The following is a 26,397-nucleotide window of genomic DNA, read 5'->3' on the forward strand; positions in this document are numbered from 1 at the left end:
GTGTTGGGGTGAAACCTGCTGCTCTTCATTGCTGCAGGGAAACGTGGGTGAGTGGAGACAGATACCAATGCAAGGAGACGGGAGCAGAGCAGGGCAGCAGCACCCAGCCTTGTTCCTCACACACTCCCAGCTCCCCTTCCCCCAGTCCCAGGCTCCTGCCTTGCTCACAGCACATGGCAAAAACTGTGAGCAGGCACAGCTTCCCTGGGGTCACCCACCTGCACGGTTTATCCCCCCATGCCCAGTCTGGGTGTGTGGTGAGAGTGGCGGGCTGTGGCCCAGAGCATCCAGCTCTGGCTGGCCCTGCTCCAAGCTGGACTTGGACTGGGTAAGCTCCAGAGATCCCCACCAGCCTCAGCTGGTCTGGGGTTCTCTGAAAATCCATCCACTTGCAGAGAGTGCAGGTTCTCTGGAGAACAAATCTCCTTACGGACCTGCTGTTTCCTGAAAATTTCTCCAGCCCAGGGGACAGAGTAAATCTTCTGCAATACGATGTATTGACTTGTCCTGTGAACGGCCACAGCTCTGGGTCATCCGGCCTGGCCAGCCCCTGTGTGCTGAGCATGACACAGTGGCAATAAATCACAGCCCTCTCTCTGCAAACGTGCACAGACGGTTGATTTGGAAATGTTTTATCCCAGCTCCATTAAATAATACAACGGCCCTCTTGTGGTCTCCTGCTTTATCTTCACTGACTCACCACCTGTCTGTCTTTTGGCCCAAGACTCCCCATGGCCTCACATGGAGCCGGTGTATCAGCATCCTCTGCAGCTGTCTGGGCATTGCACATTGGTCCTGGGTTTCACGTCCGGAGAGCTGCAGCACCCAGAGCGAGCACCGTCGAGGTGCAGGGTGTGAATTTACAGCAGGGTGGCTGGGTGGGACGGATTGTTTGGCTCACAGGTGTATGAGACCTTGTTGGAGTTTGATGTCACCAGCCCTGGAGAAGAAGCTCTGATTCACTAACTGGGACTGTCACCTCCAACTCATCGGAGGATGTCAGTGAGAAGAGGCTGAAGAAGCATTGCAGAAAGGTCATTTGCTTTTGTGGGGACAGATGAGGCATTGGATGCAGAGAGCTGAATATTTTTTTGAGGAAACCTCATTCTTCCTGAATCTGCTCTCTGCTGAAACCCTTAAAAAGCCAATTCATGAACAGTTTCCACCTAATAAATAATAATTTATATGAAGACTTAAGCTCTTCATTTCCCACAATGATAATCCTTCCTGAAAATGAAATAAGGATTTCTGCAAAGTTTGTGGAGGCTCTTGGCATAATAATATCCAGCAATAAACTGCCCCATTAATGAAACGAAACTTCTGTCGGTGCTTGCCCAGAAAACCATGCCTTGCAGGTTACTGTAATGAGAGCTCATTTTACAGGAAAAAAGGTTACCAGCTGCGTATTAAAACTGTTCTGACTGAAGCTGAGGGTGACATTTTCAGTGAGAGACTCTTTCTTTCCAACTGTATTTAGAAGCATTCGAGTACCGCGTTAAACCAATGCTCCTGGTTTTTCCGTGATTACAGGTACCCTTCTGTCCTTTTCCCCAACAAAACCCAATTTAAAATCGATGCTTATCAAACACAGTTAAAAACATACACATTTCTGTGGCCTCCCCAGAGCCTGAGCATGCTGCCAGGAAGATTAACAAGGACGAGACAGGAGTATCTCTGGCTCTGCTGTTGCCTCAGAGAAAGCTGGTGGTGCCTGGGTAGGTATGGGGGGACGGTGGTCACCACTGTGGGTTACAAATATCAGTGGATTAATCGCATCAGCTGCTGAAGTGTCAGCTGAAGAAAGCATGATCTGAGGCTACCACTGAGAGGCACGAGATTCCTATTAAACCAAACTAACTCAGCTCTTCCCAAAAGTCACAAAGAATCAGGTGAGAGAAGGTGCCTGAGCAGAGGGGGAGCCTGGTGCTGAGCTAAGAGAGAGCACAATTCTCTTCTAATGCAATAATAGTAACATAAATACTTTGGAATACTTCTCCAGTGGCTAAAGGGAGCACGCTGCCTCATTTCTCATCATTGCCAGCACACATACCGCTACAAGGAGAGGTTCCTTTCTTCTGATTGCTTTGCAATTACAGGTTAAATTTGTAAGGTAGTTGGATTTTATACGCTCCCATCCAAAGGCTTTGGAACATGCATGTCTACGGTACATACAACCACTCAGAAAACGCGTTTGGCACTGAGACGCGTCATTTCAGTCCTTACTGGGAAATGGTGCCATCTAGGCTGAAACCCGGCTGGAACCAGACAGATTTTGAAAGCTTCTGTGTTGGTGACTGTAGTGAAGATAAGCTATGCCCACTGCAAGGCCCTAAATAATGAGAGATGTGAGAGGTAACTTACTAAAGATGTATTGTTTCCTTTGAAACCCCGATGCACATACCCCCATACGGTGCAACCAGCACTCTTTTCCCAGTCCTGACCTGCACGCTTTGTCCCCTAGATTCACAGGAGCAGGCAGGGAATATGTCCTGCTTGGCTCCGCAGATCAGGAGCCTCGGCCTGAACTTGGGTAGCTCGCTTCACTGTAAAACAAAACAGAGTTTAAAAGTCCCAGCAATGACGCCACTCTCGCAGAAATCAGGAGTGTCATTTCCATCGCCAGTTAACAGCAGTTTACCTCCGGTTGGGTCACTTCAGCACCTCTCTAAGCAGAGCCTCCACAGAGCTCTCTGGCCATGTGGGAATTTCACACCTGCCACCCTGATTGGAAACTCAAACTATGAGGTACACAGCGCCGGAGCTTTTAGCTGTAACGTGCCATTCACTGGCCCCTGCCACAGCATTTTGCAGGAGGCAGCGGACCAAGTGAGTTCGAGGAGGGCCGTGAAGCTGGACACGTGCCTCTGGAAAGGCTGACAGGAACGTACCAGGCACAGGGGATCGCTGGAGAAGCACACGCCTCAGATGTCCTAGTTCAGGGCCGCACAGGCTGCTGCTGTGTGGCGCAATCTGAACAGGCTGAGTGAACACCTGCAACTCACAAACCGCCGGTAACGGCTGAGATTTCGGCAAATCACAGTTGTTATTCAGATAAATTACAGCTCCTGTGGACATGGCCGTTTCCGATAAAAAAAATTACTAGGGAGCTTGCTCTGACAGTAAATTGAGGCAACCTAAAAAAGAAAATCTGCTCATGTCAAGCCTCAGGAAGTGGACAGTGAATTGGCTAAATGATAGTTACACATGTCAGAAGTCCGGCCGTGCAAACCGCTTCCCCTGTCTGTAATTTATACGTAGAAAAGACAAAGCTATTTTCTTCCGAGTACAGAAACGTCCGCTGAAATTTCTGAGACGCTATTTTTAAAACTGCGTAGCCATAAAACTGCAAACTGTTGAGCAACGTAGACCTTCTTTTAAAAACGGCTCTTAGCTGCAAAAATAGAAGCCAGTAGAAAACACAGCCACTAGGTGGATGACAAGAATGGAAACAAAGAATGACAATGGGTCTTGTCAGGGCTGTGGGACACACATCCCTTCATCCGCAAAACCTTTTGTTGCGAAATGTAGAAATAAAAGAAACCGATCTGGTGGCAACAAGGGCAGTGAATCTTTCAAGAGCTGTCACCAAGAGAGAAAGCACAACATAGTAACCTCGTGAAAGCACACCTCCTGCCCCGTTTAAGGAATAGTCTCCAGCACAGCTTTTCCCCAAGCCCAGTTTGTACTGAGCGGGAATCCTGTACGCAGCCAGCTTATACACACACACACACATATATATAACACATATATTTGTGTTTGTGTCACATACACCAATATGTGTTATATAGGTATGTGTATATAAGGAAAGGTGTATGGATATATAAGATATCAGTGAGTCTCCCTGCCACCTTTACTAGGAACTCTTTAAGAAGGAAAGGATATAACCTAGAAACAATATCATCAGAAACTTTTATTTGTTGTGATTTGTAGCTTCACACAAATACCGAAACGAAGAGGAAAGCATTTCAGATTTTCAATCTGCAGGCAAAATACAGAAACACATAGAAGATTTGTCAATATTAACAGTCAGAGAATGAATCAATAGAACTGCTATGGAAGGAAGGTCAGGCTTTGGGGTGGTTTGTGTTTTTTTTTTTTTTTAAAATCTTAATAAATTAACTCTTTTTAAATTACATTTATTCTCTGTGTGCAGATGTGCATTTTCTGTTGTTTCCCATTTTTATATTTAGTACAAACATATGGTAAAGACTAGTTTGCCTGTTAAAATAGGTAAGAATCAGACAATAGCTCTAAGAGCCACACCAAATATGTTTTCAAGTGAAATAGAATCTTTCCACGACATTCAAAAGAAGCAAAGTGAATCCCAAACTACAGAATCCTATGGATATATGGTAGAAAACCAATCTAATTCCTAAGGTTTATATTTACTATGCTATTGTAAAATCCTATGTTGGAGAGCTATAGAAACCCATAGTTAGCAGCAGGAAAAGAGCCACCCATAGTTAATAATACTCTAAAGCGAACAAACAGCACAAAAACATTTTCTAACCAAGCTAGAAAAATCAAAATATGCCAATTAAATTAAACACGCTGAGAACAGGATAAAACTCCTCTACTTCTGATGTGCCCTTCTAGCTGGTCACGGCTTCTCCCTCTCCTTTATGATATCCAAGTAGTTCAGCACCTCTAGGGCCCTCCTGCCAGCCAAACTCAGGTACTCGGCTTCGGGAGAACGCGCCGCTGTGGCGGCCGCGCTGCCCGTGCCCGCAGGCTGCAGAGCCTCATGAGCTGCCACTTTGTGCCCTCCAGCGGTGCCTGTGGTGCTGGGAGAAGGAATCACTCCCGGGCTGCGGGCAGAGGGGAGGGAGCTCCCACAGCTGCACACCTGCATGGTGTCACACTGGGTGGCAGCATCCACTTTCCTTGCTTCTGTAACAGAGCTCTCCGTCTGCGACCAGCCGTCACGCCTGGCACTGCCAGTGACGTGCTCTCTATTAAGGGCTTGGTGTAATGAGCTGCCCTCAGACGGGGCAGTGTGGTTCATGTTTTCTTCATCTGTGGCACACAAAATAGAGCCTTTCTCCTGGAGATGGTTTGCTTCTCCTCTAGTCAAAATACTGCTGGGCTGGAGAGGCATGGTTCTGGTGTGAGAGGTCTCGGGGGGCTCTGTGCTTGCTGAGGCTGAGATTATGTTGGCATCAGCTGTCTTCAAGGACCGTTCTTTCAGATATTCTTTCTTTTGGGCTGTGTCTTCCTCTTCAGACTGTTTGAACAGAATTGTGTGAATGCAACTGTTAAAATAGTTCAATAACTAAGCACTATGTTAATGACTAACTAATTACTAAGTTAATGAAATAAAGAGAAAGGCCAGAATTATCTGGGTTTGGTTGTTTGGGGTTTCTTTTCATTCCTTCTCCAGGGGTGTATTCTCGGCCTTTGTTGAAGGGAAGGTGGGTAAGCCAGACCTCCACTCTCACACAGAATTTATTTTCTTACATTGTGGCATCTCTGTGTTCAAGAATGGCTGAAAACACACAGTGTGTCAAATCCTCCTCCCTTACAGGCAGGTAATGTAAGGCAGCTATAGGTCAAGGAAGAGAGCAGAAGCTTGCTTAGCATCTTCCCACAGTTATGTTATTACAATTCCACAAGGCCTGGTATTATCAAGAGACCCGACCACATGTCTGTTAAACTACTTAGGAAAATTTACAGCTAATAATTTCTTTTTTTTTTATCCTCTCACATGTGAAGTTGCCTTGTACAAAACAAAACCATAAATAAGATTCCAGTTACATCCCCCCTTAGATGCACTCAAGCATACAGATACCGTTCAAATGAACCCTTGCAAATCCATGATGGGACAATACTCACCACGTCAGGACTGGAGCTGAAACAGCTCTCTGTCTGCCTTGGAGAGTAATTGGGAGACTGGCTACTGATTGAGGACTCTACATCTGAAAAATGAGATGAAAAGGAAAGAAAGGTCACTCGCCAAAACTTCCCCAAACATCCAACTCTCAAGTAAATCACATACAATTAAACATAACTACTTCTGATGCAGTTTTAAGATATTATTTAATAAATAAAGTGTTTGTAAAGTCGGTCTAGGTCTTGGCAATAGCCAACCTGTCTCCTTTCAAGATAACACCTCTTAACACAAAACGTAAGACAGGTGCCCCAAAGCTTCAGCTGTGCTGTTAATCAGCAGCCTGCACTGGCAGCAGGACTGTGCTATCCAAAAGCAAGGTCAGAGTGGACAGGGATCTGAGCAACCTGATCTAGTTGAAAATGTCTTGAAGATTTGGTGGCCTTCTACGACAAGGTTACAGCATTGGTGGATAAGGGAAGAACAACTGATGTCATCCACCTGGACTTGTCCAAAGCATTTGACACTGTACCACACAACATCCTTGTCTATGAATTGAAGAGACATGGCTTTGACGGATGGACCACTTGGTGGATAAGAAATTGGCTGGATGGTCACACTCAAAGGGTTGCAGTCAATGGCTTGATGTCCAAGGGGAGACCAATGACGAGTGGTATTCTTCAGAGGTCCACAAAGGTGATCCAAGGGCTAGAGCACCTCTCCTATGAAGACTAGACTGAGAGAGTTGGGACTGTTCAGCCTGGAGAAGAGAAAGCTCTGAAGAGACCTTCTAGCAGCCTTCCAGTACCTAAAAGGGGCCTACAAGAAAGCTGCAGAGGGACTTTTTACAAGGGCATGTAGTGATAGGACAAGGGGTAATGGCTTTAAACTGAAAGAGGGTAGATTTTGATTATATCTAAGGGAGAAATTTTTCCCTCTGTGGGTGGTGAGGCACTGGAACAGGTTGCCCAAAGAAATTGTGGATGCCCCATCCCTGGAAGTGTTCAAGGCCAGGTTGGATGAGGCTTTGAGCAACATTATCTAGTGAAAGGTGTCCCTGCCTATGCCAGGGGGCTTGGAACTAGATAATCTTTAAGGCCCCTTCCAACCCAAACTGTTCTATGATTCTATGATCTTATGATCCTGTGTCTCTGCTCATTGCAGAGGGGTTAGACTAGATGACCTTCAAAGGCTGTAATTCTATGAAAGGGAAGAAGGCAGGGAGGGCAGGGAGACAATGCAGCAAACTCCCTGCACACATTGGCTGCCATACAAGCCACATGGGTTTATGGCCATGTTTTTCTCTTGGAGGCCCTTGGGAGGTCTTCTGGAATGTGGAAGAGAATAAAGACTAGTAAAAACTAGACCAGTAAAATGGCATGTCAGACATCTAATGAAGATATTAATTAATACAGAAAACATGTCCAAGATTTTTTCTAACCAATAGAGGTGTGCAGGAATAGAAAGAAAGAAAATGACTGGCATTTAACTGGCACTTCTACTACATGGTGATGTTGGTAAACTTGAGTTGTGGTGTGCAGATTAATTCTCTTGACCACTCTCATGGATTGATTTATTTTTTTTTTTAGCAGTTACCCCTACTTTCATTGCTGGCTTTTCATTTAGCAGACAACTTTGGAGGAAATGGGACGATGAAAAATATGTGTGTAGTACTCACCAGCAAGAAGTTAACCTGAATTTATCTCTTCTAGGAAAAGAAAATACAGATAGTTCTTATTTACCTGGCAATACTAGTCTTCTTTATACAGTACTGTGTGAATCAAAAACACAAGCCCTCATCAAATGTAACATCTTAAAAAGATCAAACCACTTCTCTCTGGCTTTTAAAGTAACTGTTTTACTTTCACAAGTAGAGAAAATCTGGGTTTTGACTTACTGATGTATAAATGGTACTAACCCTTCTCCATCTCGTGAAGATTTGAACTCACGCCAAACTTATACTCTTTCTTTTGTGCTGTTGTGAGCTTTCAAAAATAAGTAAGTGTTAATAGCGAGGGTTCAGCTGCATCAGCACCTCAGGTTAAGTGAGGAACATTCAGTTTCAATATCACATAAAAGAGTCACTACACTGTGCTACAAATTATTTGAAGAAGTACAAAACCCCTGAGCAATACTGTAAGTACCTGGGTGACTTCTATGGGCAAAATACCTACAAGATTCTTTATACGTGTACTGGCACAAAGCTCTTTTATAATGCTGAAGTGTCCTGCACAAAATGTCTGGGCACCACCTGCAGATTCTGATCCTAAGGGTTAATGGGTAACTTAAGCAATGTATTTCAGATATCAGCTTAGTTAGGTATCAAATCATGTAAACCATGGACCTGAAAGGGCTGTCTATCTGAACCACTTCACTAGAAGCTGGTTCTTTCTGGATTCCCTGTTTAAATCATGAAGGAAAAGAAGTTTCCACAGAAGTTAATTCAGAGAAGCTAAATTCAGTTTCTAACTGTTATGGACATTCCTTCTCCACCTCAAATGAATGATGTAAACAGTAGGTTTGGCAAAAAGATATGTCTCTTTAAAAAGCTACCTCTTCAAATCCAAAGAGCTGGTTCTGTCTCCAGGCAGCTTCTTTCACAGACTCATCATCACTGAGGGATGCAAACACAGAGTTCTCTGATAAGTGATTTCCCCTCCTGTACTTTCATCTTCTTTCTGAATCAAAGTCATTACTGGTGACTTTCTTGTCTTCAATTTTTATTTTGTCTTTAGGAAACATGAAATGCTTCCCACTATTGAGATCATTGAACTTATTTCTGAACCTGAGATTTAACATCAAGAATCTGTTTTTCACAAACCTCACTTCTGTTGAAATACAAAATGTAGTATGAGAGATGACAGAAGATAGTGCTGCTTTGTAAAATGGAAAGTGTTATGGATCAGGGTCTTTGATAAAACTGTCTTTTGAAAACATGGAGGCACTCCCACATGCTAACTTTAGCCAAGGGAAGACACTAACTTCCTCTGTAGTCAGTGGCAGGAGACAGAGTCTTTTAGAGGGCAAGTCAGACCAGTAGCTTAACTTCAGGGCCTCAAAATTGTCCCAGCAGCAGTCTGTCTCTCTACTTATTATAGGCAGATGAACAACGGTACAAAGGGCTTACATGCACTTAAGTTTATTCACTATTATTTTCACTGGGAAAACTTGGGTCCTCGGAAATACTGTTTAGAATTTGCAGGATTTCTCCAATTCAGCAATGTCTCTGCAGTTATCACTAATTAATAAATTGATAATTTCCATGGCACTCACCTTTTTTTTTCCTGAATAGTTCTGCACATTCTCCTTTAAGTTAATCTGCTGATCATGGTGATAAGCAAATGCCTCTAAAATAACAAAAGAAACCTTGATTTTAAAACACAATAACGTAAATGTTGTTTGAAAAAAATATTTCTGTCGACTTTTACAAATAATTTTAATAATTGGATTTAATATTAAATTACTGGATTCTGAAGATTCATGACATGTTTTCAGTGCGGGCAGACACATCTCTGGTTATAAGAACATATGTCTTTAAAAGGAGAATAGAAACTGGAACATATATCCTTAAAATATTGACACTCACCTGTTTTTTCAAGGTTTGCAGGTTTTTCTTTGTTTTCAGAGGGGATGAAGTAGTGCTGTCCCTCATGACAGTCCTGCAGGTGGGTTTTATGAGGTCCACTGGTTTTCTTGTAGCTTGCGCTTGAGGCATAGTTGCTTTTAAGTAAAACCTGCTCTGGAGTTGTGAAAATGCCTTCAAGGTGTCTGTCCATAGAACTTTCTTTTGCATTGATTGCAGGATAAGCCTCTCCAGTATCATAAGGATAATTTCTGTTGATCATTTGATTTCTATCATCAGGCTCAATGAAAAAAACGTCAGTACTGCTTTGGCTAACAAAAGGATTAAAATGTTTTGTGGAAGGATTATTGTGGATTGGTTGTCCCTCATCTTCAAACAGTGCCAGAAAAGAACAATCACTTCCATCTTGGGGAGCTTTCAGTTCTGCAGTTTCTTTCACTACATCAAACAATGGTTCTCCTATTCCTTCACTGTTTTCTGATTTGTTACTTGTAATTATCACTGGATTTTTCCTGGCAGAATTAATATAGTCTATCCTGGGGGTGAGTGAAGGGTGGGGGTAGAAAAGAAAAAACAGTTTCTCAGTACATAAACAAGCAAAATACTAACTGCTAACACAACAAATTATGATTACTTGATGATGAAAAATCTCAAATACTTTACTGCTCATTACACTTGCGTTTGTCTCAAATGTACATTATTTCAACTGAAAAAGTGTCCTGTATTCTATTTCCACTTTAGAGTAAAGTAGATTTAAAAGGGTTTCTGTTTCATGATGTCTCCAAACATACCAAGACATGGAGCACATTCTCCCAAGTAGGGAACTGTGATTTATAAAATCAGCCACAGTATGTCACTGCTGCTCCACTAGCTGACCAAAGAAGGCCATTTTGGGGGTAAAAAAAAAAAAAAAAAAAAAAGAGGAAGCCAGCTTCTTCTGTTCATAAAAATAGTTCGTTCTTTATGACTACAGCTCTCTCCTGTACTGAAGGCCCATAAAAAGCTCTGTGTACTGCCTAATTCCTGGTCTCTTTAGCCAGGAATTGGCTTCAGTCTCTTTTAGTGACTTCTTACTCACTGGAAGTGACTTCCAGTGTCAGTAATCCTAATTCAGCACAGAATTTTTCTGTTCCACAGTCAGGAGGCCAGTCAGACATTTTTTTTCACCCATACTTCCCTACCCCACTTTTGATAGTAGTGGTTTTGAAGATGCTATCATGCTAGCATTATTAGCATGCAAGCTATCATGCCTTCACTTACTTGGCTCTTCATCTAACGTTTTTGCTGCTTTTTTCTAGGCTTGATCTGCTGATTGACCTTTCAGAAGATCTCAGCAAAAAGTTGAGAGGCTTCTGAAGCACAGAGAATTGGCAAAGGCAGCCATTCAAAAACTATCCTTTCTTTAAAAAATTTTTAGCAATGCTGTGAATGGAACTTGAAAACTGAAATGTAGTACAGAAAATTCTTACTAGAGAAAAAATCTGTAATGTTTTGATCAGCAAATACTTGGAACAGGCTAAAGATCCTAGAGAACTTACATAAGAAAGTGGTGTCCTCTACTTACGGAAATCCCCCCCCAAACAGTTTTAAAAAGCTAAACATACTAGTTTGTTTCTGGAGAAGCTTGGATAGATCTATGTGAGGAAGGCAAAAACATTTTGTGAAGCACTTCTTCACTTTGGCTGAACATTTTGTAAGCATTTTGCTAAGCAAAACTTAATAGTAGACAAGGAAATAGCTAAGCACTATTCAGAGTGCATGACATCTGCTATCTTTATAAGACATCTAAAATTTTTAGTTAATCTTTAATGATCTTGAGGTGCCACAGCTCTCAGATGTATGCATATTGATTATATCATCAGTATGTTACAATTACATGAAATGATTGTACAAGTTTATACCCTGCTTTTCACATACTGTGAAAGCAACTCCATTCCGAGGCGAACTGGCAGCCCTAGAGGTATGAGAATCTATGGATATAATGAATGAAAAAAAAATCAAGGGCTATAGAAAGAAATGGATTTGAAGAACAGTTGGAAAGGAGATGTTGTTAGTGAGCCATGAATGGGCAGAGGACTAAGGGAGTTGTCGCAAGCAGATGAGTGCAGGCCTGAGGAGAAATGAAAGGGGAGATGCAGGCAAGGTAAGGTTAGGTAGGGCTATAACGTAAAAAAATTCATTGGGAATTCACCAAGATATACAGGAAGGAGAATGTTATCGCCATTTTAGATTTTGCTGGAGAAAGCCAGGAGAAGCAAGAAAGTTAAGGTTGTTAAGACCGGAAGCTGATGTGTTCATCAGGATACCATGTGGTCAGTGAGCTTATCAGTCACTTGGCTTGCAGGCAAACAGGTTGTAGGCACTTCAGCAACCACAAAATAATATATAGCTTTTTACAGCTCTATCCAGCCAAAGCCAGAGACTGACAGGAACTTTCAACCAGGCATCTGACTTACAGAATAAAAAGAGTAAAGGAAGATTAGCCCTGTAAGAGCCCTAGATGAAGGCAAGAGCCCTTGAAAAGAAATTGAAGCAAGATGTTCAATATAAATGAGTCTGGCCCTAAACCTTGTGTGATTAAAAAGAATTTTAATCAGCACATACAAAAAGAAATATATTCTAGATTTCTACTCAGTCTTTTTTCGAAAAAAGATTTTTTTATTCTCATAAAAGTGTTACTGAGCCAGTTCTAAAAAAAAAAAGCTATAGTAGGATCATGTATGAAAGATAAGGAAAAAAATGTTTTGTTCCTGGAATCCCGAATGTAAACAATGTAGGTGAAGTTGCTCAATTGCTACAGCATCAAGGTCATCAGAAAAGCACTTGCAACAGTGACCAGAACTAATGAGAGGTGAGGCACCTACCATCCCTGTGGCCTCAGTAATATCTGTGCTTCTCACTTGGGGTGAATTCAGTAACACCATCATGTTTGTGACATTGCAAAAAATAGGTTGTTTTTCCAAGAACCTACCTAAAATTCACATTTCCCTGCCTTTCAGCAAATTTAGATAGCTCAGTATGTTCGGTCTTTCAATTTAATTTCAATTTCTATTTGAAAAGCACCAAAAATCAGTGAAAAAAACAAGTTATGGATTATCATAAAAAAAACAGTTATGCATTATCTCAGTGTTTTTCTTACTTACACTTGACTGACTGTTATTTCTCTCTTTAATGTAAAATCACTGCCTACCTATGCAATGGCTTAAATAGCTCCTGAGGCACTGTGTCAGACTTCCTGAAAATATACTGGTTTGGAGGTTTTGTAATCCAAGGGTCCTGATCAGAGCTATTTCCTGGCTGAGAAAACAGTAGAAGCTGTCAAACTGTGAATATATATAATAACTATAGTATTTCACACTTTGAAGCTGGGTTTGCAAACAATATACATGTTTTCCCACTGTTTTTACTTCTTTTTGTCTTTACAGTAGAAGCCTAAACCTCCTTAAAGCCCAACTGAGTTCTGTATAACTCATACTTCTCCATATTTGCGTATCACTGCTAATATGCAAAATGTCCTTTTACACCCCATCTTCCCACAGTGGGAGCAAGCTTGACTGACAGACTGTAACAAGATGAAGTTCCACTGAGGATCGCATAATCATAGGAAGCTGTTTGGAAGGGACCACAAGAGGTATCTAGTCCAACCTGCTCCAAGCAGGGCCAGCTTCAAGGCGAGGCCAGATTGCTCAGGCTTGTTCAGGACTGAGATTCCATAACCTGTTTGGATGGCCTCTTCTGATGCCTAGCTAATTTTGTGACAATATTTTTTTCCTATACAAACAGAATTTCCGTTGTTGAAACTTGCGACCTTTACCTCTTGCCATTTACTGTGCACCTCTGGCTTTGTCCTGTCCATAACTCTGTTCAGACCTTGGAAGGCAGCAGTTAGTTCACCTCACACCCCCATAGCCTTCTCTTTCCCAGGCCATGAAAGCCCTCTTAGCTCAGACTCTCCGCATTCATCATGCGCTTGAATCCCTTAACAATTGTTGTTTGGCCCTTCATTGGTCTTGCTACAGTTTGTTGATCTCTCTCTTATAGCAGGGGTCTCAAAACTGGACACAGTATTTCAGACGTGTTCTCACATATGCTGCCCAGAGGGAAACAATCACTTGCTTTTGACTGCTAGGTATGCTCTTTCTAATACAGCCCTCTATGTAGTTGGTCTTCACTGCTACAAGGGTGCGCTACTGACTCATGTACAACTTGTTGTCCACCAGCACCCTGAGGTCCTTCTCTGAAAAAACACTGCCTACGCAATCAGTCCCCACCTGCACTGATGCGTGAGGTTATCTCTCCCTAAGTGCTGGGCTTTGTATTTCTCTGTATTAAACTCTATGAAGCTCCTGGTGGCCTTCTGCTTGTCAAGATCCCTCTGAATAGCAGCCCTGCTACTGTAATGATCACTCTGCCAATTTGGTATCGTGCAAGAATCTGCCGAGGTGCTCAGGGTACGTTCTGTCCTGTTGTCCAACTCTCTAATGAAGATGGTATTAATTTCTGGGGATCCCTGCCATTACTGACCTGTTGCCAATTACAGTTCATATCACAGACAGTACTTGCGGCATGATGGTAACAGCCAGTTTTTTACCCATCTTACTGTCCACTCATCTGGTTCATACCTCCCCACTTTGGCTGCTAGGATCCCATGGGAAACCTTGTCAAAAGCCTTCCTAAAGTCAAGGCAAATAGTATCTGCTGCTCTCCCTTATTCATAGAGCTAGTCATTTCATCACAGAAGGCAATCAGGTTCATCAGGCACAATATGGCCCTGGTAAATCTATGATGGCTGTTCCCCATCACCTTCTTGTTCTTCATGTACCTTGGAATTGCTTCCAGGAGGTCTAGTTCCATGATCCTTTCAGGCACAGAGGCGAGATGATACTTCCCCACATCATGCTTACATTTTTGCAAATGAGCATTTGTGTATTTGTCACTGAGAAGCTTTCTGATCACCACAGTTTTTAAAAGATGATAGACATGTAACCTACAGTGGTGTCATCCAACTCCCTAAATATACTTGGATGCACCCTGTCCAGTCCCATGTTACTTCACGTCCAGGTTACTAAGGATTCCCTAACTTATTCTTTCATTACTGTTTTGTACCACTCTTCCCCCAAACTCTCTACTGAGCTTGAAGACGGGCAGACCTCATCAGAAAAGCCTGAAGCAAAGTAGGTCTCAAGTGCCTCAGACTTTTCCATGTCCTTTGTCACTAGGTCAACAACTCTATTTAGCAGTGGACAGCATTTTCCTTGGTTTCTTTTTGCTGATGACGTACCTATAGAAGTCCTCCTTGCTGCCCTTATCCTCGTGAGTTTCAGCTCTGGCCATCCTAATGCCACCACTCCAAGCTCAGTTGATGCTTCTCTTTTCTTCCTGGGTGGTCCATCCCTCCTTCCACACTTCCTTTTTGCATTTGAGCTCAGTCAGGAGTGCCCTGATTCAGCCAAACTGGCCTCTAGGACCTATGCATTCTCTTGCACATCGAGGTGAACTGTCCTTGTGTTTTGAAAACATCTTTCTTGGGCTCCTTTGTCCTTCAGGTCAGCTTCCTGTGGGTTTCTGCCTACCCATTCCCTCAACAACTCAAGACCTTCCTTTCTGAAGCCCTGAAGTACCCCTTCCTCACTTATCTCAAGACTTTAAAATACCACTGGTGATACATGTAGAATTTATTATTTTCAATAAATACTATATTTTCTAAAAATAAAGCATATTATGAGAGCCCTCTTATATATGTCACTACTTTTCTAAGGATGATTCTTTTAAGAACCCCAAAGTTAACAAAAAGAAAAAAATAGTAACATGCATCAGAGCAAATAACTTTCAATCACTGCCTAAACTTAACTTGAGTTAAACAGCAGGCTTTTCTCAATCCTTTCAGGAGCATTAAGAATATTATAAGAACTATGTTACTCACTGAGACACTGCAAATTAGGTCATGGAGATCACCTGGGATCATGCAATACCCAGTCACACTAATTGTACATTTAAGAAAGCTGTATTTATAACTGTAATACGTTTCAGCTTTCTTTAACCAACTTTACAAGCCAGAAACAAAAGACAGTCAGTGGTATGTGACTGACTGTCTTTCTGCAGGTATCAGCAATACCGAGAGCTCAGTGAACAAAAGCTCGAGTTAAGCGTATTTCATAACAATAAAAGGAATGTATTTGTATATATGGAATATTCATTGCCACCAGTCTACGAGAAATGTTGATCATTCAGAATTATCTCTACCATTATACTAATTCGACACCCCAAATAAATGAAAGTTACCTTAAAACTATTCTGTGGAAACGACAAAATATTAATCAAACCTGGTTTTGCAGCTTCTCTTCATAGCTCTCTTCCCAAGAGCTGCCCATGAGGTTTGTGTCTAAATTTTCTTCTGAAAATTGTGTACAGTTAGAGGACCAAAAACCAGAAGGGGACAATGGATAGGCACTAAAAGCTCTTGCTGTGTTGTCTTCATATTCCATACTAAAGTCAGTATGCGTTAATTCTGTTACCTGTGATAACTAGATAAAACATAGCAAAGAGACATTTTATTTATCTAAACCTGTTTTGATGCAAGCATAAAGTTCAAAGTAAACGATTCTTTCTAGATCTTTTACATCTCTGCACATATACCACACGCAAGAGAAATTTCTCATGTATATGAGCCGGCAATGTGCTCGTGCGGCCCAGAAGGCCAACCGCGTCCTGGGCTGCATCAAGAGGAGCGCGGACAGCAGGTCGAGGGAGGTGATTCTCCCCCTCTACTCTGCCCTCGTGAGACCTCACTTGGAGTATTGCGTCCAGTTCTGGAGTCCCCAACATAAGAAGGACATGGACCAGTTGGAGAGGGTCCAGAGGAGGGCCACGAAGATGATAAGAGGGCTGGAGCACCTTTCCTATGAGGACAGGCTGAAAGAGTTGGGGCTCTTCAGCCTGGAGAAGAGAAGACTCCGGGGTGACCTTATAGCGGTCTTCCAGTACCTCAAGGGGGCCTACAAGAAAGATGGGGAGAGGCTGTTCAGGAGGGCCAGTTGTGATAGGACAAGGGGTAATGGTTTTAAAATAGAGGGAGGTAGATTCAGGCTGGATATTAGGAAAAAATTTTTTACCATGAGAGTTGTAGAACACTGGAACAGGTTGCCCAGAGAGGTGGTGGATGCTCCATCCCTGGAGACGTTCAAGGCCCGGTTGGATGAGGCCCTGAGCAACCTGATCTAGTTGGAGATATCCCTGTTTGTTGCAGGGGGGTTGGACTAGATGACCTTTGAAGGTCCCTTCCAGCCCTAACGATTCTATGATTCTATGATTCTATGATTCTGATATGATTTGTCTCATCAAAACCAGAAGGTAATACAGGTTTATTCCAGGGAAACACATGAGTACCTACTGAAGTTGAAGTATGCACGCAAATGTTATCCTGAGGAGAGATGGATATAAATACATTTTTAGCTTTAGATGTGTAGGTAAATGATATGCTGTCTTTGTTCTTAAGTAGTAAAATGGAAAATATTTTACTTCATTGAGGAGAGAACTCCAGCATGTTGTGATACCAACAATGCTATCTCAGGCAGATCAGAACACAAGAAGAAATTTGAAGGCAAAACTCATAAAATGTCACTGTATCCACAGCTACATGGAAGTAATGCCTGTGAAAGCAGCACAAGCTACTGATGGAGTGCAAAAGCCTTGTACATTAATTGCACAAAATCTTTGTACCACAAAATTGTACATTTTCAGAGAGCTGAAAATCATGAATTTTATAGCCCTTCTTTCTGCTTAATAAAGTGGATATATCTTTATTACTTAAATTGGATACACTTTAGTTTACAAAGATTTTAAAAACAGTTCTCTGCAACATAGAAGCCTTAGATCTTATTTTTTGATCCATACATTACGTTAGCTTTGTGGGTGTGCACACTGCAGTATCACATGTTTTGAGGGACTGGTGTAAACCTATCCATACAAACTTAGCCATCATTTTGACCTCTTATTTCTGGTCATGCTAACTCTAAAATATGTCCTCTCTGTCTTCAAGAAACAGATGAAAGAGTCATAAAGGAAGTCTGACTTAACGGAATAACCAAAAAAGCAGTGGCAGCTCATGGCGATGTTGGCTGAAACACATCAGACAGCTAAACTTTTCACCCATACTAAGTAATTCTTCTTGGCTCAAAAGAAAGGAACTTCTAACACTAGAAAAACGTGTCTTTCTCACCCTAGCAAAACATGCTTTGCCAACATGACTGGGCCATGAACATAGACAACAATAATGTGCAAGCACCTTTTGCACGCAGCTTTTGCTCAGAGTCCTATCTGATATGAATAGCAGAAGCCAGTAGAGCTACATTATCTAGCAAGTCTGAGTACCTAAGCTAAATGTCTTCTAATAACAGAGGAATGGATCATAAAAAAAAAGCTGGAATTCGATCTAGAGAATGTTTTTTTACTGTAACTCTCAATATGTCTATAGAACTTCCCAATTGTGTCCACTGAGACTCGTATTTAAGTTCCTCTTAAAGACTCATTTCTGCCTATGCTTCTCACATTTCATCATTTCACATTTTTGCATATTGTTTTTAATTCACCTGCTGTTGGCCTCAGTCTCTTTCCCATAATCTCTGTCCTTTGTGACTAGCTTAGAGTACAGATATTCTTAAGCGTTTTGGAAACTGCCTAAAACAAGGTGAGCCTTTTAAGAAACACGTAAGAAATAGCAAGAACAAATATAAAATATGACTGGAAAATAACATATCAGTATGGCTTTAAAGAAGAAGACTTCGCATTTCAGTATCCATGAGATCTGGTCATTCTTTGAAAAATGACTTACCCATGCAGTCATTGCTGCACATTTTTAGCTTTACATCAGTGAGAACAATAAACCTACTTACATTACACTGGTATTTTAGTTTCTCTGAGAGATGCTGCCTTCTGCTGTCCAATACTTGCTTTTGTAACCTTGTAAAATGAATAAAACCAGCCTATGAAATACAAGATTTTAGATCTAGAAGATTAAAAACAGTCTAAGTATTAATTTTAAAATAATTTAAGAATATTTTTCCACACGTTTAAAAGGCCTGATTTCTAAGCAGCTATGAGCAGCCAGCTTGTGAGTCAGTCACTTTAGGGTGCCTGAAGTTGGATGGGAAAACAGTGTAAGTGGAAATGGTGTTTGAATAACCTGCTCTTCGAGATAAGCTTAGTATATGTACCTGACATGAATAAAGAAAAAAATTTTTTTTTTTAAAATCTCTTAGCTTCGTGTACAGTTTTTTTATTTACAATACATTTATTTACTCTCGCATAGTAAGAATATCACTGGAATGCCAGGAGTGATTGTGAAACTTCTTCATCTTACAATTGTGTGGTTATGTTTACTTAATACCCCAAAATATAAGACCATCATGAAATACCTTTTCCAGAACTTCATTATAGCTTAACTACTACCTATATTACATAAGTACCTGTCCTGGGTGTCATCTAAGTTTGACATATGTTGTGTACGTAGTGGTGACATGGGAAGCTCTATGTTGTGCCTCCTAACAGGGATTTTTACATCTTCACTGATATCAACGTGGACTGGCTTCCTCACGTTCTCTGCAATGGAAGTATTTGGAATGTCAGTGCTGGGCTTGGAGGAAGTTTTGAGCTTCCTGAATTTTCATTAGAATACAAAAGCTGTTGGTTTAGGTTTCTTAATCCATTTAAAGCCATATTTGTTGCTTTCTTTGTTACTAGCAATGCAAGAGCTCTCTTCTAAATGGCATTAGAGTATAAAATTATATACGGTCAGCTGCTGTGTGTAGCCAAGCTTTTGCCCTCCTCAGTCACCTTCTAATCTTCCTGATCATAGGACAACAAATTATCCACAATCTGGTTTATGAATATGTCACAGAGGATAAGAGTTAGGAATCAAGTTGTAGAGATATTTTTTTAGGAGCTTAATGATGGATTTTAAGAAAGATATTCTGGGTGGAACTGACAGACTGTTCCAAATGCCTCCTCAAAATTTATGAAAAAGGAAGTGGAGTACAAATGAGCCCATTCAAAGGCAAAGGGAAAAAGAAATAGATGTACAGTAAAATTAATGAATGGAATGACGAAGGTACACAAGTGTACAAGGCTTTAAAGGTGAAGTAGGCAGTAGCCAAGGTTATTTGATTCCTCCTATGTCCTGACTTTTTATTCAATCATGATTTTTTATTTACTTACAGTTTTGGGTTTTTTTTATTTTAAAAATAAAACAACACTTATTTGAGCATTAAAAGTGGAAGAACAAGAACTAAAATAATAGCAGTAGTAGTTAAGGATAATTGATTCTGTTAAACATGAAGCCAGAACACTATTACACTCAACTCACCTGTGTTGTCTTTTTTGGTTGATATCTGGTTAACAACATATAGATTGAGGAGATCTAAACTGACCGCTGAACTTCTAGGAGATGATACTCCCAAAAGCTTCATCTTTGATTTAAGTTTCTTCTTTTCAAAGAACTCCTAAATTTTTTCAAAAAGAGAATAAGCTTTCGACAGAAGCTTCAACAACACGTTAGCAGCATATATAATTCTTTGGAAATTAGCATGCAAGACTTAGTAAGCAATACATAATAATAAAAGCACATGATTAAATCTCTGAATTCTCACACCCCGTCTACTGTTATTTAGTTTAATTTTATTGCTTTGAAAAAGACAGCAAGTATAATTTGGTCATATTCAAAATAAAACACTGTTCTCTTCATGCCAAAAACTTAGTCCTTAAACATTCATGCATCAAACTTTGTGTATGAATATTAAAAATAATTATTTAAAATAAAAGACATAACAAAATGCTGCAAGAGAAGAATTTTACAAAAATTTAAACTTGGGCTTTTTAGGCAGTTTATAAGCTGGTAGACAAAAAAAAAAATATCATCAAGATTACATACACACGGACATCTATAAAGACACAGAGTTTATTATTCTCCAAATTTGTCTTTCTTGACATAGAAAATAGTCTTGTGATAAAAAAAAAGAGACAAAAAAGTAAAGAAGAAAAATCTCTAAGTCTGGGACTTCAGAAAGGCTTTTGTTGCAAGGAACAAAAAAGGAACAAAAAAGATATGACCGACAATTTGAATATATGAGGCAGATAATTCTGGAAAAATTAGGAAACAAAAGTCTCCATTGTGTAGGAGACTATTAATACTCATCCTCAATTCATTAGCACCGAGCTGAATAAATCAAAACAGTATGAGTTCTTCATTTTAACCACAAGAAGGACATTGAAAACTGAAGGCTATACCAAAACACAAAACAGCATTGGCTTTTCTTCGGAAAGGTAATTCCTCTTGCAATTGCAGGTTACACATAACTAATACACCCAACATGTTTGTTGGTAACTGTTTTCAAGTATAATTTTATTATATCATGATCTTTAGCATTCTAGAATGTTATTGTCAATTGAAAACACCTGTGCTGCAGTTAGGAACAATCATAGAATGGTTTGGGTTGGAAGAGACCTTAAAGATCATCTAGCTCCAACCCCCCTCCCATGGGCAGGGAAACCCTCCACTACCAGGTTGCTCAAAGCCTCATCCAACCTGGCCTTGAACACTTCCAGGGATAGGGCATCCACAACTTCTCTGGGCAATCTGTTCCAGTGTATCACCAACCTCAGAGACAAGAATTGCTTTCTTAGATCTAATCAAAATCTCCCCTCATTCAGTTTAAAGCCATTACCCCTTGTCCTATCACTACATGCCCTTGTAAAAAGTCCCTCTCCAGCTTTCTTGCAGGCCTCCTTTATGTACTGAAAGGCTGCTTGAAGGTGTCCCCAGGGGCTTCTCTTCTCCAGGCTGAACAATCCCAACTCTCTCAGTCTGTCTTCATAGCAGAGGTGCTCCAGCCCTCAGATCATCTTCGTGGCCCTCCTCTGGACCCACTCCAGCAGCTCCATGTCCTTCTTATGCTGGGGGCCCCAAAGCTGAACGCAGTACTCCAGGTCGGGTCTCACAAGAGCAGAGAGAGTAAAGGGACAGAATCACCTCCTTCAACCTGCTGGCAACACTTTTTTTTGATGCAGCCCAGGATATGGTTGGCTTTCTGGGCTGCGAGCACACATTGCTCACTCATGTTGAGCTTCTTTCTTGTCAACCAACACCCTCAAGCCCTTCTCCTCAGGGCTGCTATCAATTCATTCACTGCCCAGCCTGTACTTGTGCATGGGATTGCCCCAACCCATGTGCAGGACCTTGCACTTGGCCTTGTTGAACTTCATGAGGTTCTCACAGGCCCACTGCTCAAGCCTGTCAAGGTCCCTCTGGATGACATCCCTTCCCTCCAGTGTGTTAACTGCATCACACAGCTTGGTGTTTTCAGCAAACTTGCTGAGGGTGCACTCGATCCCACTGTCCATGTCACTGACAAAGGTGTTATACAGCACTGGGCTCAATACCAACCCCTGAGGAACACCACCCATCACTGGCCTCCACTTGAATATTGAGCCATTGATCACAACTCTTTGAGTGTGACCATCCAGCCAATTCCTTATCCACCAAGTGGTCCATCCATCAAAGCCACATCTCTTCAGTTCAGAGACAAGGATGTTGTGTGGGACAGCATCAAATACTTTGGACAAATCCAGGTAGATGATGTCAGTTGTTCTTCCCTTATCCACCAATGCTGTAACCCCATCACAGAAGGCCACCAAATTGTTCAGATGCCATTTGCCCTTAGTGAAAACATGTTGGCTGTCACAAATGACCTCCTTCCTTACCATGTGCCTTCACATAGTTGATAGGAGGATCCATTCCATGATCTTGCTGGGCATGGAGATGAGACTGACTGGCCTGTAGTTGTTACTCACTAACATAGGCTGCAGCTCCATGGCAGGTTGTTGCATCTTCCACAGCCAGGAAGAAATGGCCCATCTTTTGCAGGAAGGGCCTAAACCTTACTTAATTACATAATTACAAATTCATACCAGCTGGATACATATCCATAATTCCCCCTTTTTGTTTATAAGGTTTTAGAACTTCATGGTGAGCAGAGACCCAGTTAAATAGTTTCAAAGATTTTATTCATTCTGACTCCATAAATTCTCACTTCCCTCTTTCTGTCAGGGTAGCAGCTTTACCTTCTTTGTCAAAGGAATTCTCACTCTGGCTCCAGCTCCTTTGGCTCTGGCAAGGGAGTAGCAGTCTTTCTATTCCTCAATCACATCAGAGTCACCAGATGTTGCTCACCAACATAGACTGCAGCTCTACAGCAGATTGTTACATCTTCCACAGCCAGGAGGAAATGGCCCACCTTTTGTAGGAAGGGCCTAAACCGTACTTAATTACAAATTCATACCAGCTGGATGCATATCCATATGTAGTTCCCTGGATCCCTTTTTAAAGATGGGGGCTATGTTTCCTCTTTTCTAGTTGGCGGGAACTTCACTAGACTGCCACAACTTCTCAAATATGATGGATAATGGTTTAGCAACTTCATCTGCCAGTTCTCTCCAGATCCATAGATGCATCTCATCAGGTCCCATGGACTTGTGTACTTTCAGGTTCCTTAGATGGTCTTGAATCTGATTTTCTCCTATGGTGGGCAGTTCTTCATTCTCCCAGTCCCTGCCTTTGCCTTCTGTGACTTGGGCCACTTGCCTGTGAAGACTGAGGCAAAACAGTCAATGAACACCTCAGCCTTCTGCATATCTCAGGTAGCCAGGTCTCCCATTTCCTTCTGGAGAGGGTCCAAATTTTCCCTAGTCCTCCTTTTATCACCAATGTACCTACAGAAGTTTTTCTTGTTGCCCTTCATGTCCCTGGCCAGATTTAACTCTATCAGGGCTTTAGCTTTCCTAACCTGATCCCTGGCTGCTTGGATAATTTCTCTGTATTCCTCTGAGGCTACCTGCCCCTGCTTCTACCCTCTGTAGGCTTTCTTTTTGTGCTTGAATTTGTTCAGGAGCTCCTCGTTCATCCAAGTAGGCCTCCTGGTGTTCCTACCTGACTTTCTCTTTTTTGGGATGCACCGCTCCTGAGCTTGGAGAGGTGATCTTTGAATATTAACCAGCTTTCTTGAGCTCCTCTTCCCTCCAGGGCTGTATTTCATGGTACTCTACCAAGTAGAACCCTGAAGAGGCCAAAGTCTGTTCTCTTGAAGTCCAGGGTAGTGAGCTTGCTGTGCTCCCTCCTCGCAGCCCTAAGGATCTTGAACTCTACCGTTTCATGGTCACTGCAGCAAAGGCTGCCCTTGAGCTTCACATTCCCCACCAGCCTGTCCTTGTTGGTGAGAATGAGGTCCAGCATAGCACCTCTCCTTGTTGGTTCCTCCATATATCTGCAGTAAGGTAAATTCAGCCTGTGTACAAATTAACACTTCAAAATTCATATTGCTTTGGGGTCCACACTCCCAGAACATATATATGTCCCTTCGACATCCAAAGTATTTTCTTCCCATCACCTCTAAATTACTATTAATTGTGTAATAGCAATTACAAATTTACCACTGTGTTTAGTAATTTAGTACTGAATTACTAAACACAATCCTGTCTTGGATCCTTTCCTATTTTCCCTCCTCCACTGAAGTAAATTACATAATTGTAATGTAAATTATGTGGCTTAGACCAATAAATCCCTGAGAGAACAGGTATTTTGAGAACTCACAGGCCTTCATAAGACTGGGAAAGCAATGGAAGCAACAAGCTGCTGGTTGCTTCCACATTCCCATGAGTAAAGGTTTTCATTTCAGAGACTGCCTCCATACTGTCAGCCTGGTTTTCCTCCAGTGCATCTGCTCTGGGCATTGGGGGATACTAGCTTCAGTGGTGGACCTTCCCTATACTGTCTCTTTTTTCCCAGCTGCTGAGGAGTAAACTGACTTCTCCATGGTTATAACTATCTTCTCTTTCTGTTTTCTTTCTCTTTCCTGTTTGAAATGTCTTCTGCTATGCCAGCGATAAATTTGATTCTATTATTTCACTTTCAGATTCAAAACACAAATAAGCTGCCCTACTTTCACAAATGCCAGAATAAAGTACTTCAATGAGCCTAACATTCTTTTATGTAGCCGAGAAAAATAGCTGTGTATATGTGTTTCAGGCTAGCTGATCACATGGTTGTCACTGTGAGGCTTCAAGCAATCCCATGTGTCAGCACATACCAACAAAATATAGTACAGAAGTAATTCAGTAAAACTTAAATTGGGCACATTCATTCATTCATTCACGCCTTTTTCTACTCTCTCATTTTCCTGCTGGAATTCCGTGTGGTAAACCTTGAACAAGACTCCTGCCCTGAAAGTTACATTCCGCCAGGCAAACACATTACATGTGTCACGCTACAGTTTTGAGTCCTACTCCAAATGTTTTGAAAGTTTGTCCTAAATGAATCAACTAAAGCATTTATATAATAATATAAAATCCAAGATGGCTAGAACTGTTTACCTTTTGCTTTCTCCTTTCCTGCTTTAATATGATTCTGCTCCTGAAAGATGCAAATAATTATTATTTTAATTGTAAGAGTATAATCTTGAGTCATGGCTTGAATTTCTCATCAATAGTATTGAGAACTTAGGACACAAATATGTCATGTTACATTACGTTATGTTATGTTATGTTTGTTACAATGGATCAAACCTTCAGGTAATAAAGTCAACATATCTCTGTTGAAGCTATTTTGATCCTCGTTTACTCAGGTAAGGATAGGACGACATTCTACCTTAGGGCTACCAAATACATTTAACATTCAGAAGGAAAAGCTTTTAGTCATTTGACCTGTAATGCAACATTTCATCAATTCTTAATTTCTTAAAACGTTATAAGAAATCTTCTAGTTTCTCCTAATTATCTTTGTCATGCTGCAACATAGTTACAAAACCATATCAGCAAAGAAATCAAAGAAGCACAGTGTAAGTTTCTACCTTTTGGGACTTTACAGGATATTGTGAACATTTTTTAAAAAAGGTGAGAAAAATAGTCACTAGAAGTCTTACCGAGCTGCTGTTGCTTGTGCAATATGTGAGACAGTTATACCTTAAACTACATATCTCGTTTGTTAAACATAATTTTAAATGAGTTGCCTACAGGACATAAAATCAGAGCTCTGGGTCACTTCTGAGAGCAGGGTGAGCATGGCTGCAGTCCTTGGGTCACTAAGATTAATACTTTTTTTCGATTCTTAGAAATACAGAGTATCCCCTTGGAATTACATATTTTTGGGGTTTTTTTATTTGTCTTTAAAGTTAGAAGACACTTTCTAAACATATGCACATAGCATTTACCCTTGCAGTGGGTAGAAGCCTCAGTAATGGATAGTTTTTCTGACAACTAAAACGCAAATCTCAGACTCACCTGAGGAATCCTGACAGACAATTAACAGCAGCAGAAAGCAGCAGGGTGATTTGCTATTTGCTAAGTGGGTGCGATATTCCTACATGCTGCTTTTTCTTACAGACAGAAATGATAGACAGGCATTTAGGACAAAGTTGGGGTTGGTTTTGGTTTTTTTTCGAACTGATGCTCTCCTTTCCCCCACTTCACATGAGCAACTTTCAGAAACTTCTTTTTGCTGGGAAGACTTCCAGGTGGGTAAGGCATTATTTTAATTTGATTCTGCATAGAGTCAGGAGGATTATAAAGCTGTGTTTAGCAAAGCTGCTTTCAAACGGCTGACACAATCTGTGGGGTTTAAATTCTGGTAGATAGGCACATGGCCCAGCACCTAAAGAAACTGAGTATTACCCCTTTTTTTGATGTCACAACTCGTTGGTGTTTATTTTGCTATTTTAGTGAATCTCAATAATGATACATCTTTTTCTCCAAACGGTTATCACTGCCATTCGTGAGGGCATGAGAAAAGGCCCAGGCAGGAGAGCCTCTCCCGGCCCCAGTCTGTGGAGAGATACCAGCCCAGACATAACCCACCCTGCCTGGTGTGGGAGGGCACCCGCGTCTCCTCAGGGTCTGCTTCAGGGGAGTTCTGTGGGGGCACACCAGGGCTGTCACACACACCATG

At 41.4% G+C, this 26,397-nt stretch overlaps 1 protein-coding gene across 1 annotated transcript; it reads right to left on the reverse strand.

Annotated features, from left to right (window-relative positions):
* Positions 1-4,600: 4,600 nt before the first annotated feature.
* Positions 4,601-24,860, reverse strand: REDIC1 (regulator of DNA class I crossover intermediates 1). Its single transcript, XM_086609869.1, has 12 exons — positions 24,828-24,860; positions 19,771-19,906; positions 18,875-19,007; positions 18,302-18,368; positions 15,734-15,934; positions 12,601-12,707; positions 9,414-9,946; positions 9,101-9,174; positions 8,381-8,464; positions 7,746-7,812; positions 5,833-5,915; positions 4,601-5,224 (listed from the first exon to the last, which is right to left on the reverse strand). The coding sequence occupies exons 2-12, from the start codon at positions 19,871-19,873 to the stop codon at positions 4,601-4,603; spliced, it is 2,076 nt and encodes a 691-aa protein (XP_086465995.1). The 5' UTR covers positions 19,874-19,906; positions 24,828-24,860.
* Positions 24,861-26,397: the final 1,537 nt, after the last annotated feature.

Source organism: Tauraco erythrolophus, chromosome 4, assembly GCF_009769465.1.
Source record: "Tauraco erythrolophus isolate bTauEry1 chromosome 4, bTauEry1.pri, whole genome shotgun sequence".
In the NCBI taxonomy this organism is placed as follows: domain Eukaryota; kingdom Metazoa; phylum Chordata; class Aves; order Musophagiformes; family Musophagidae; genus Tauraco; species Tauraco erythrolophus.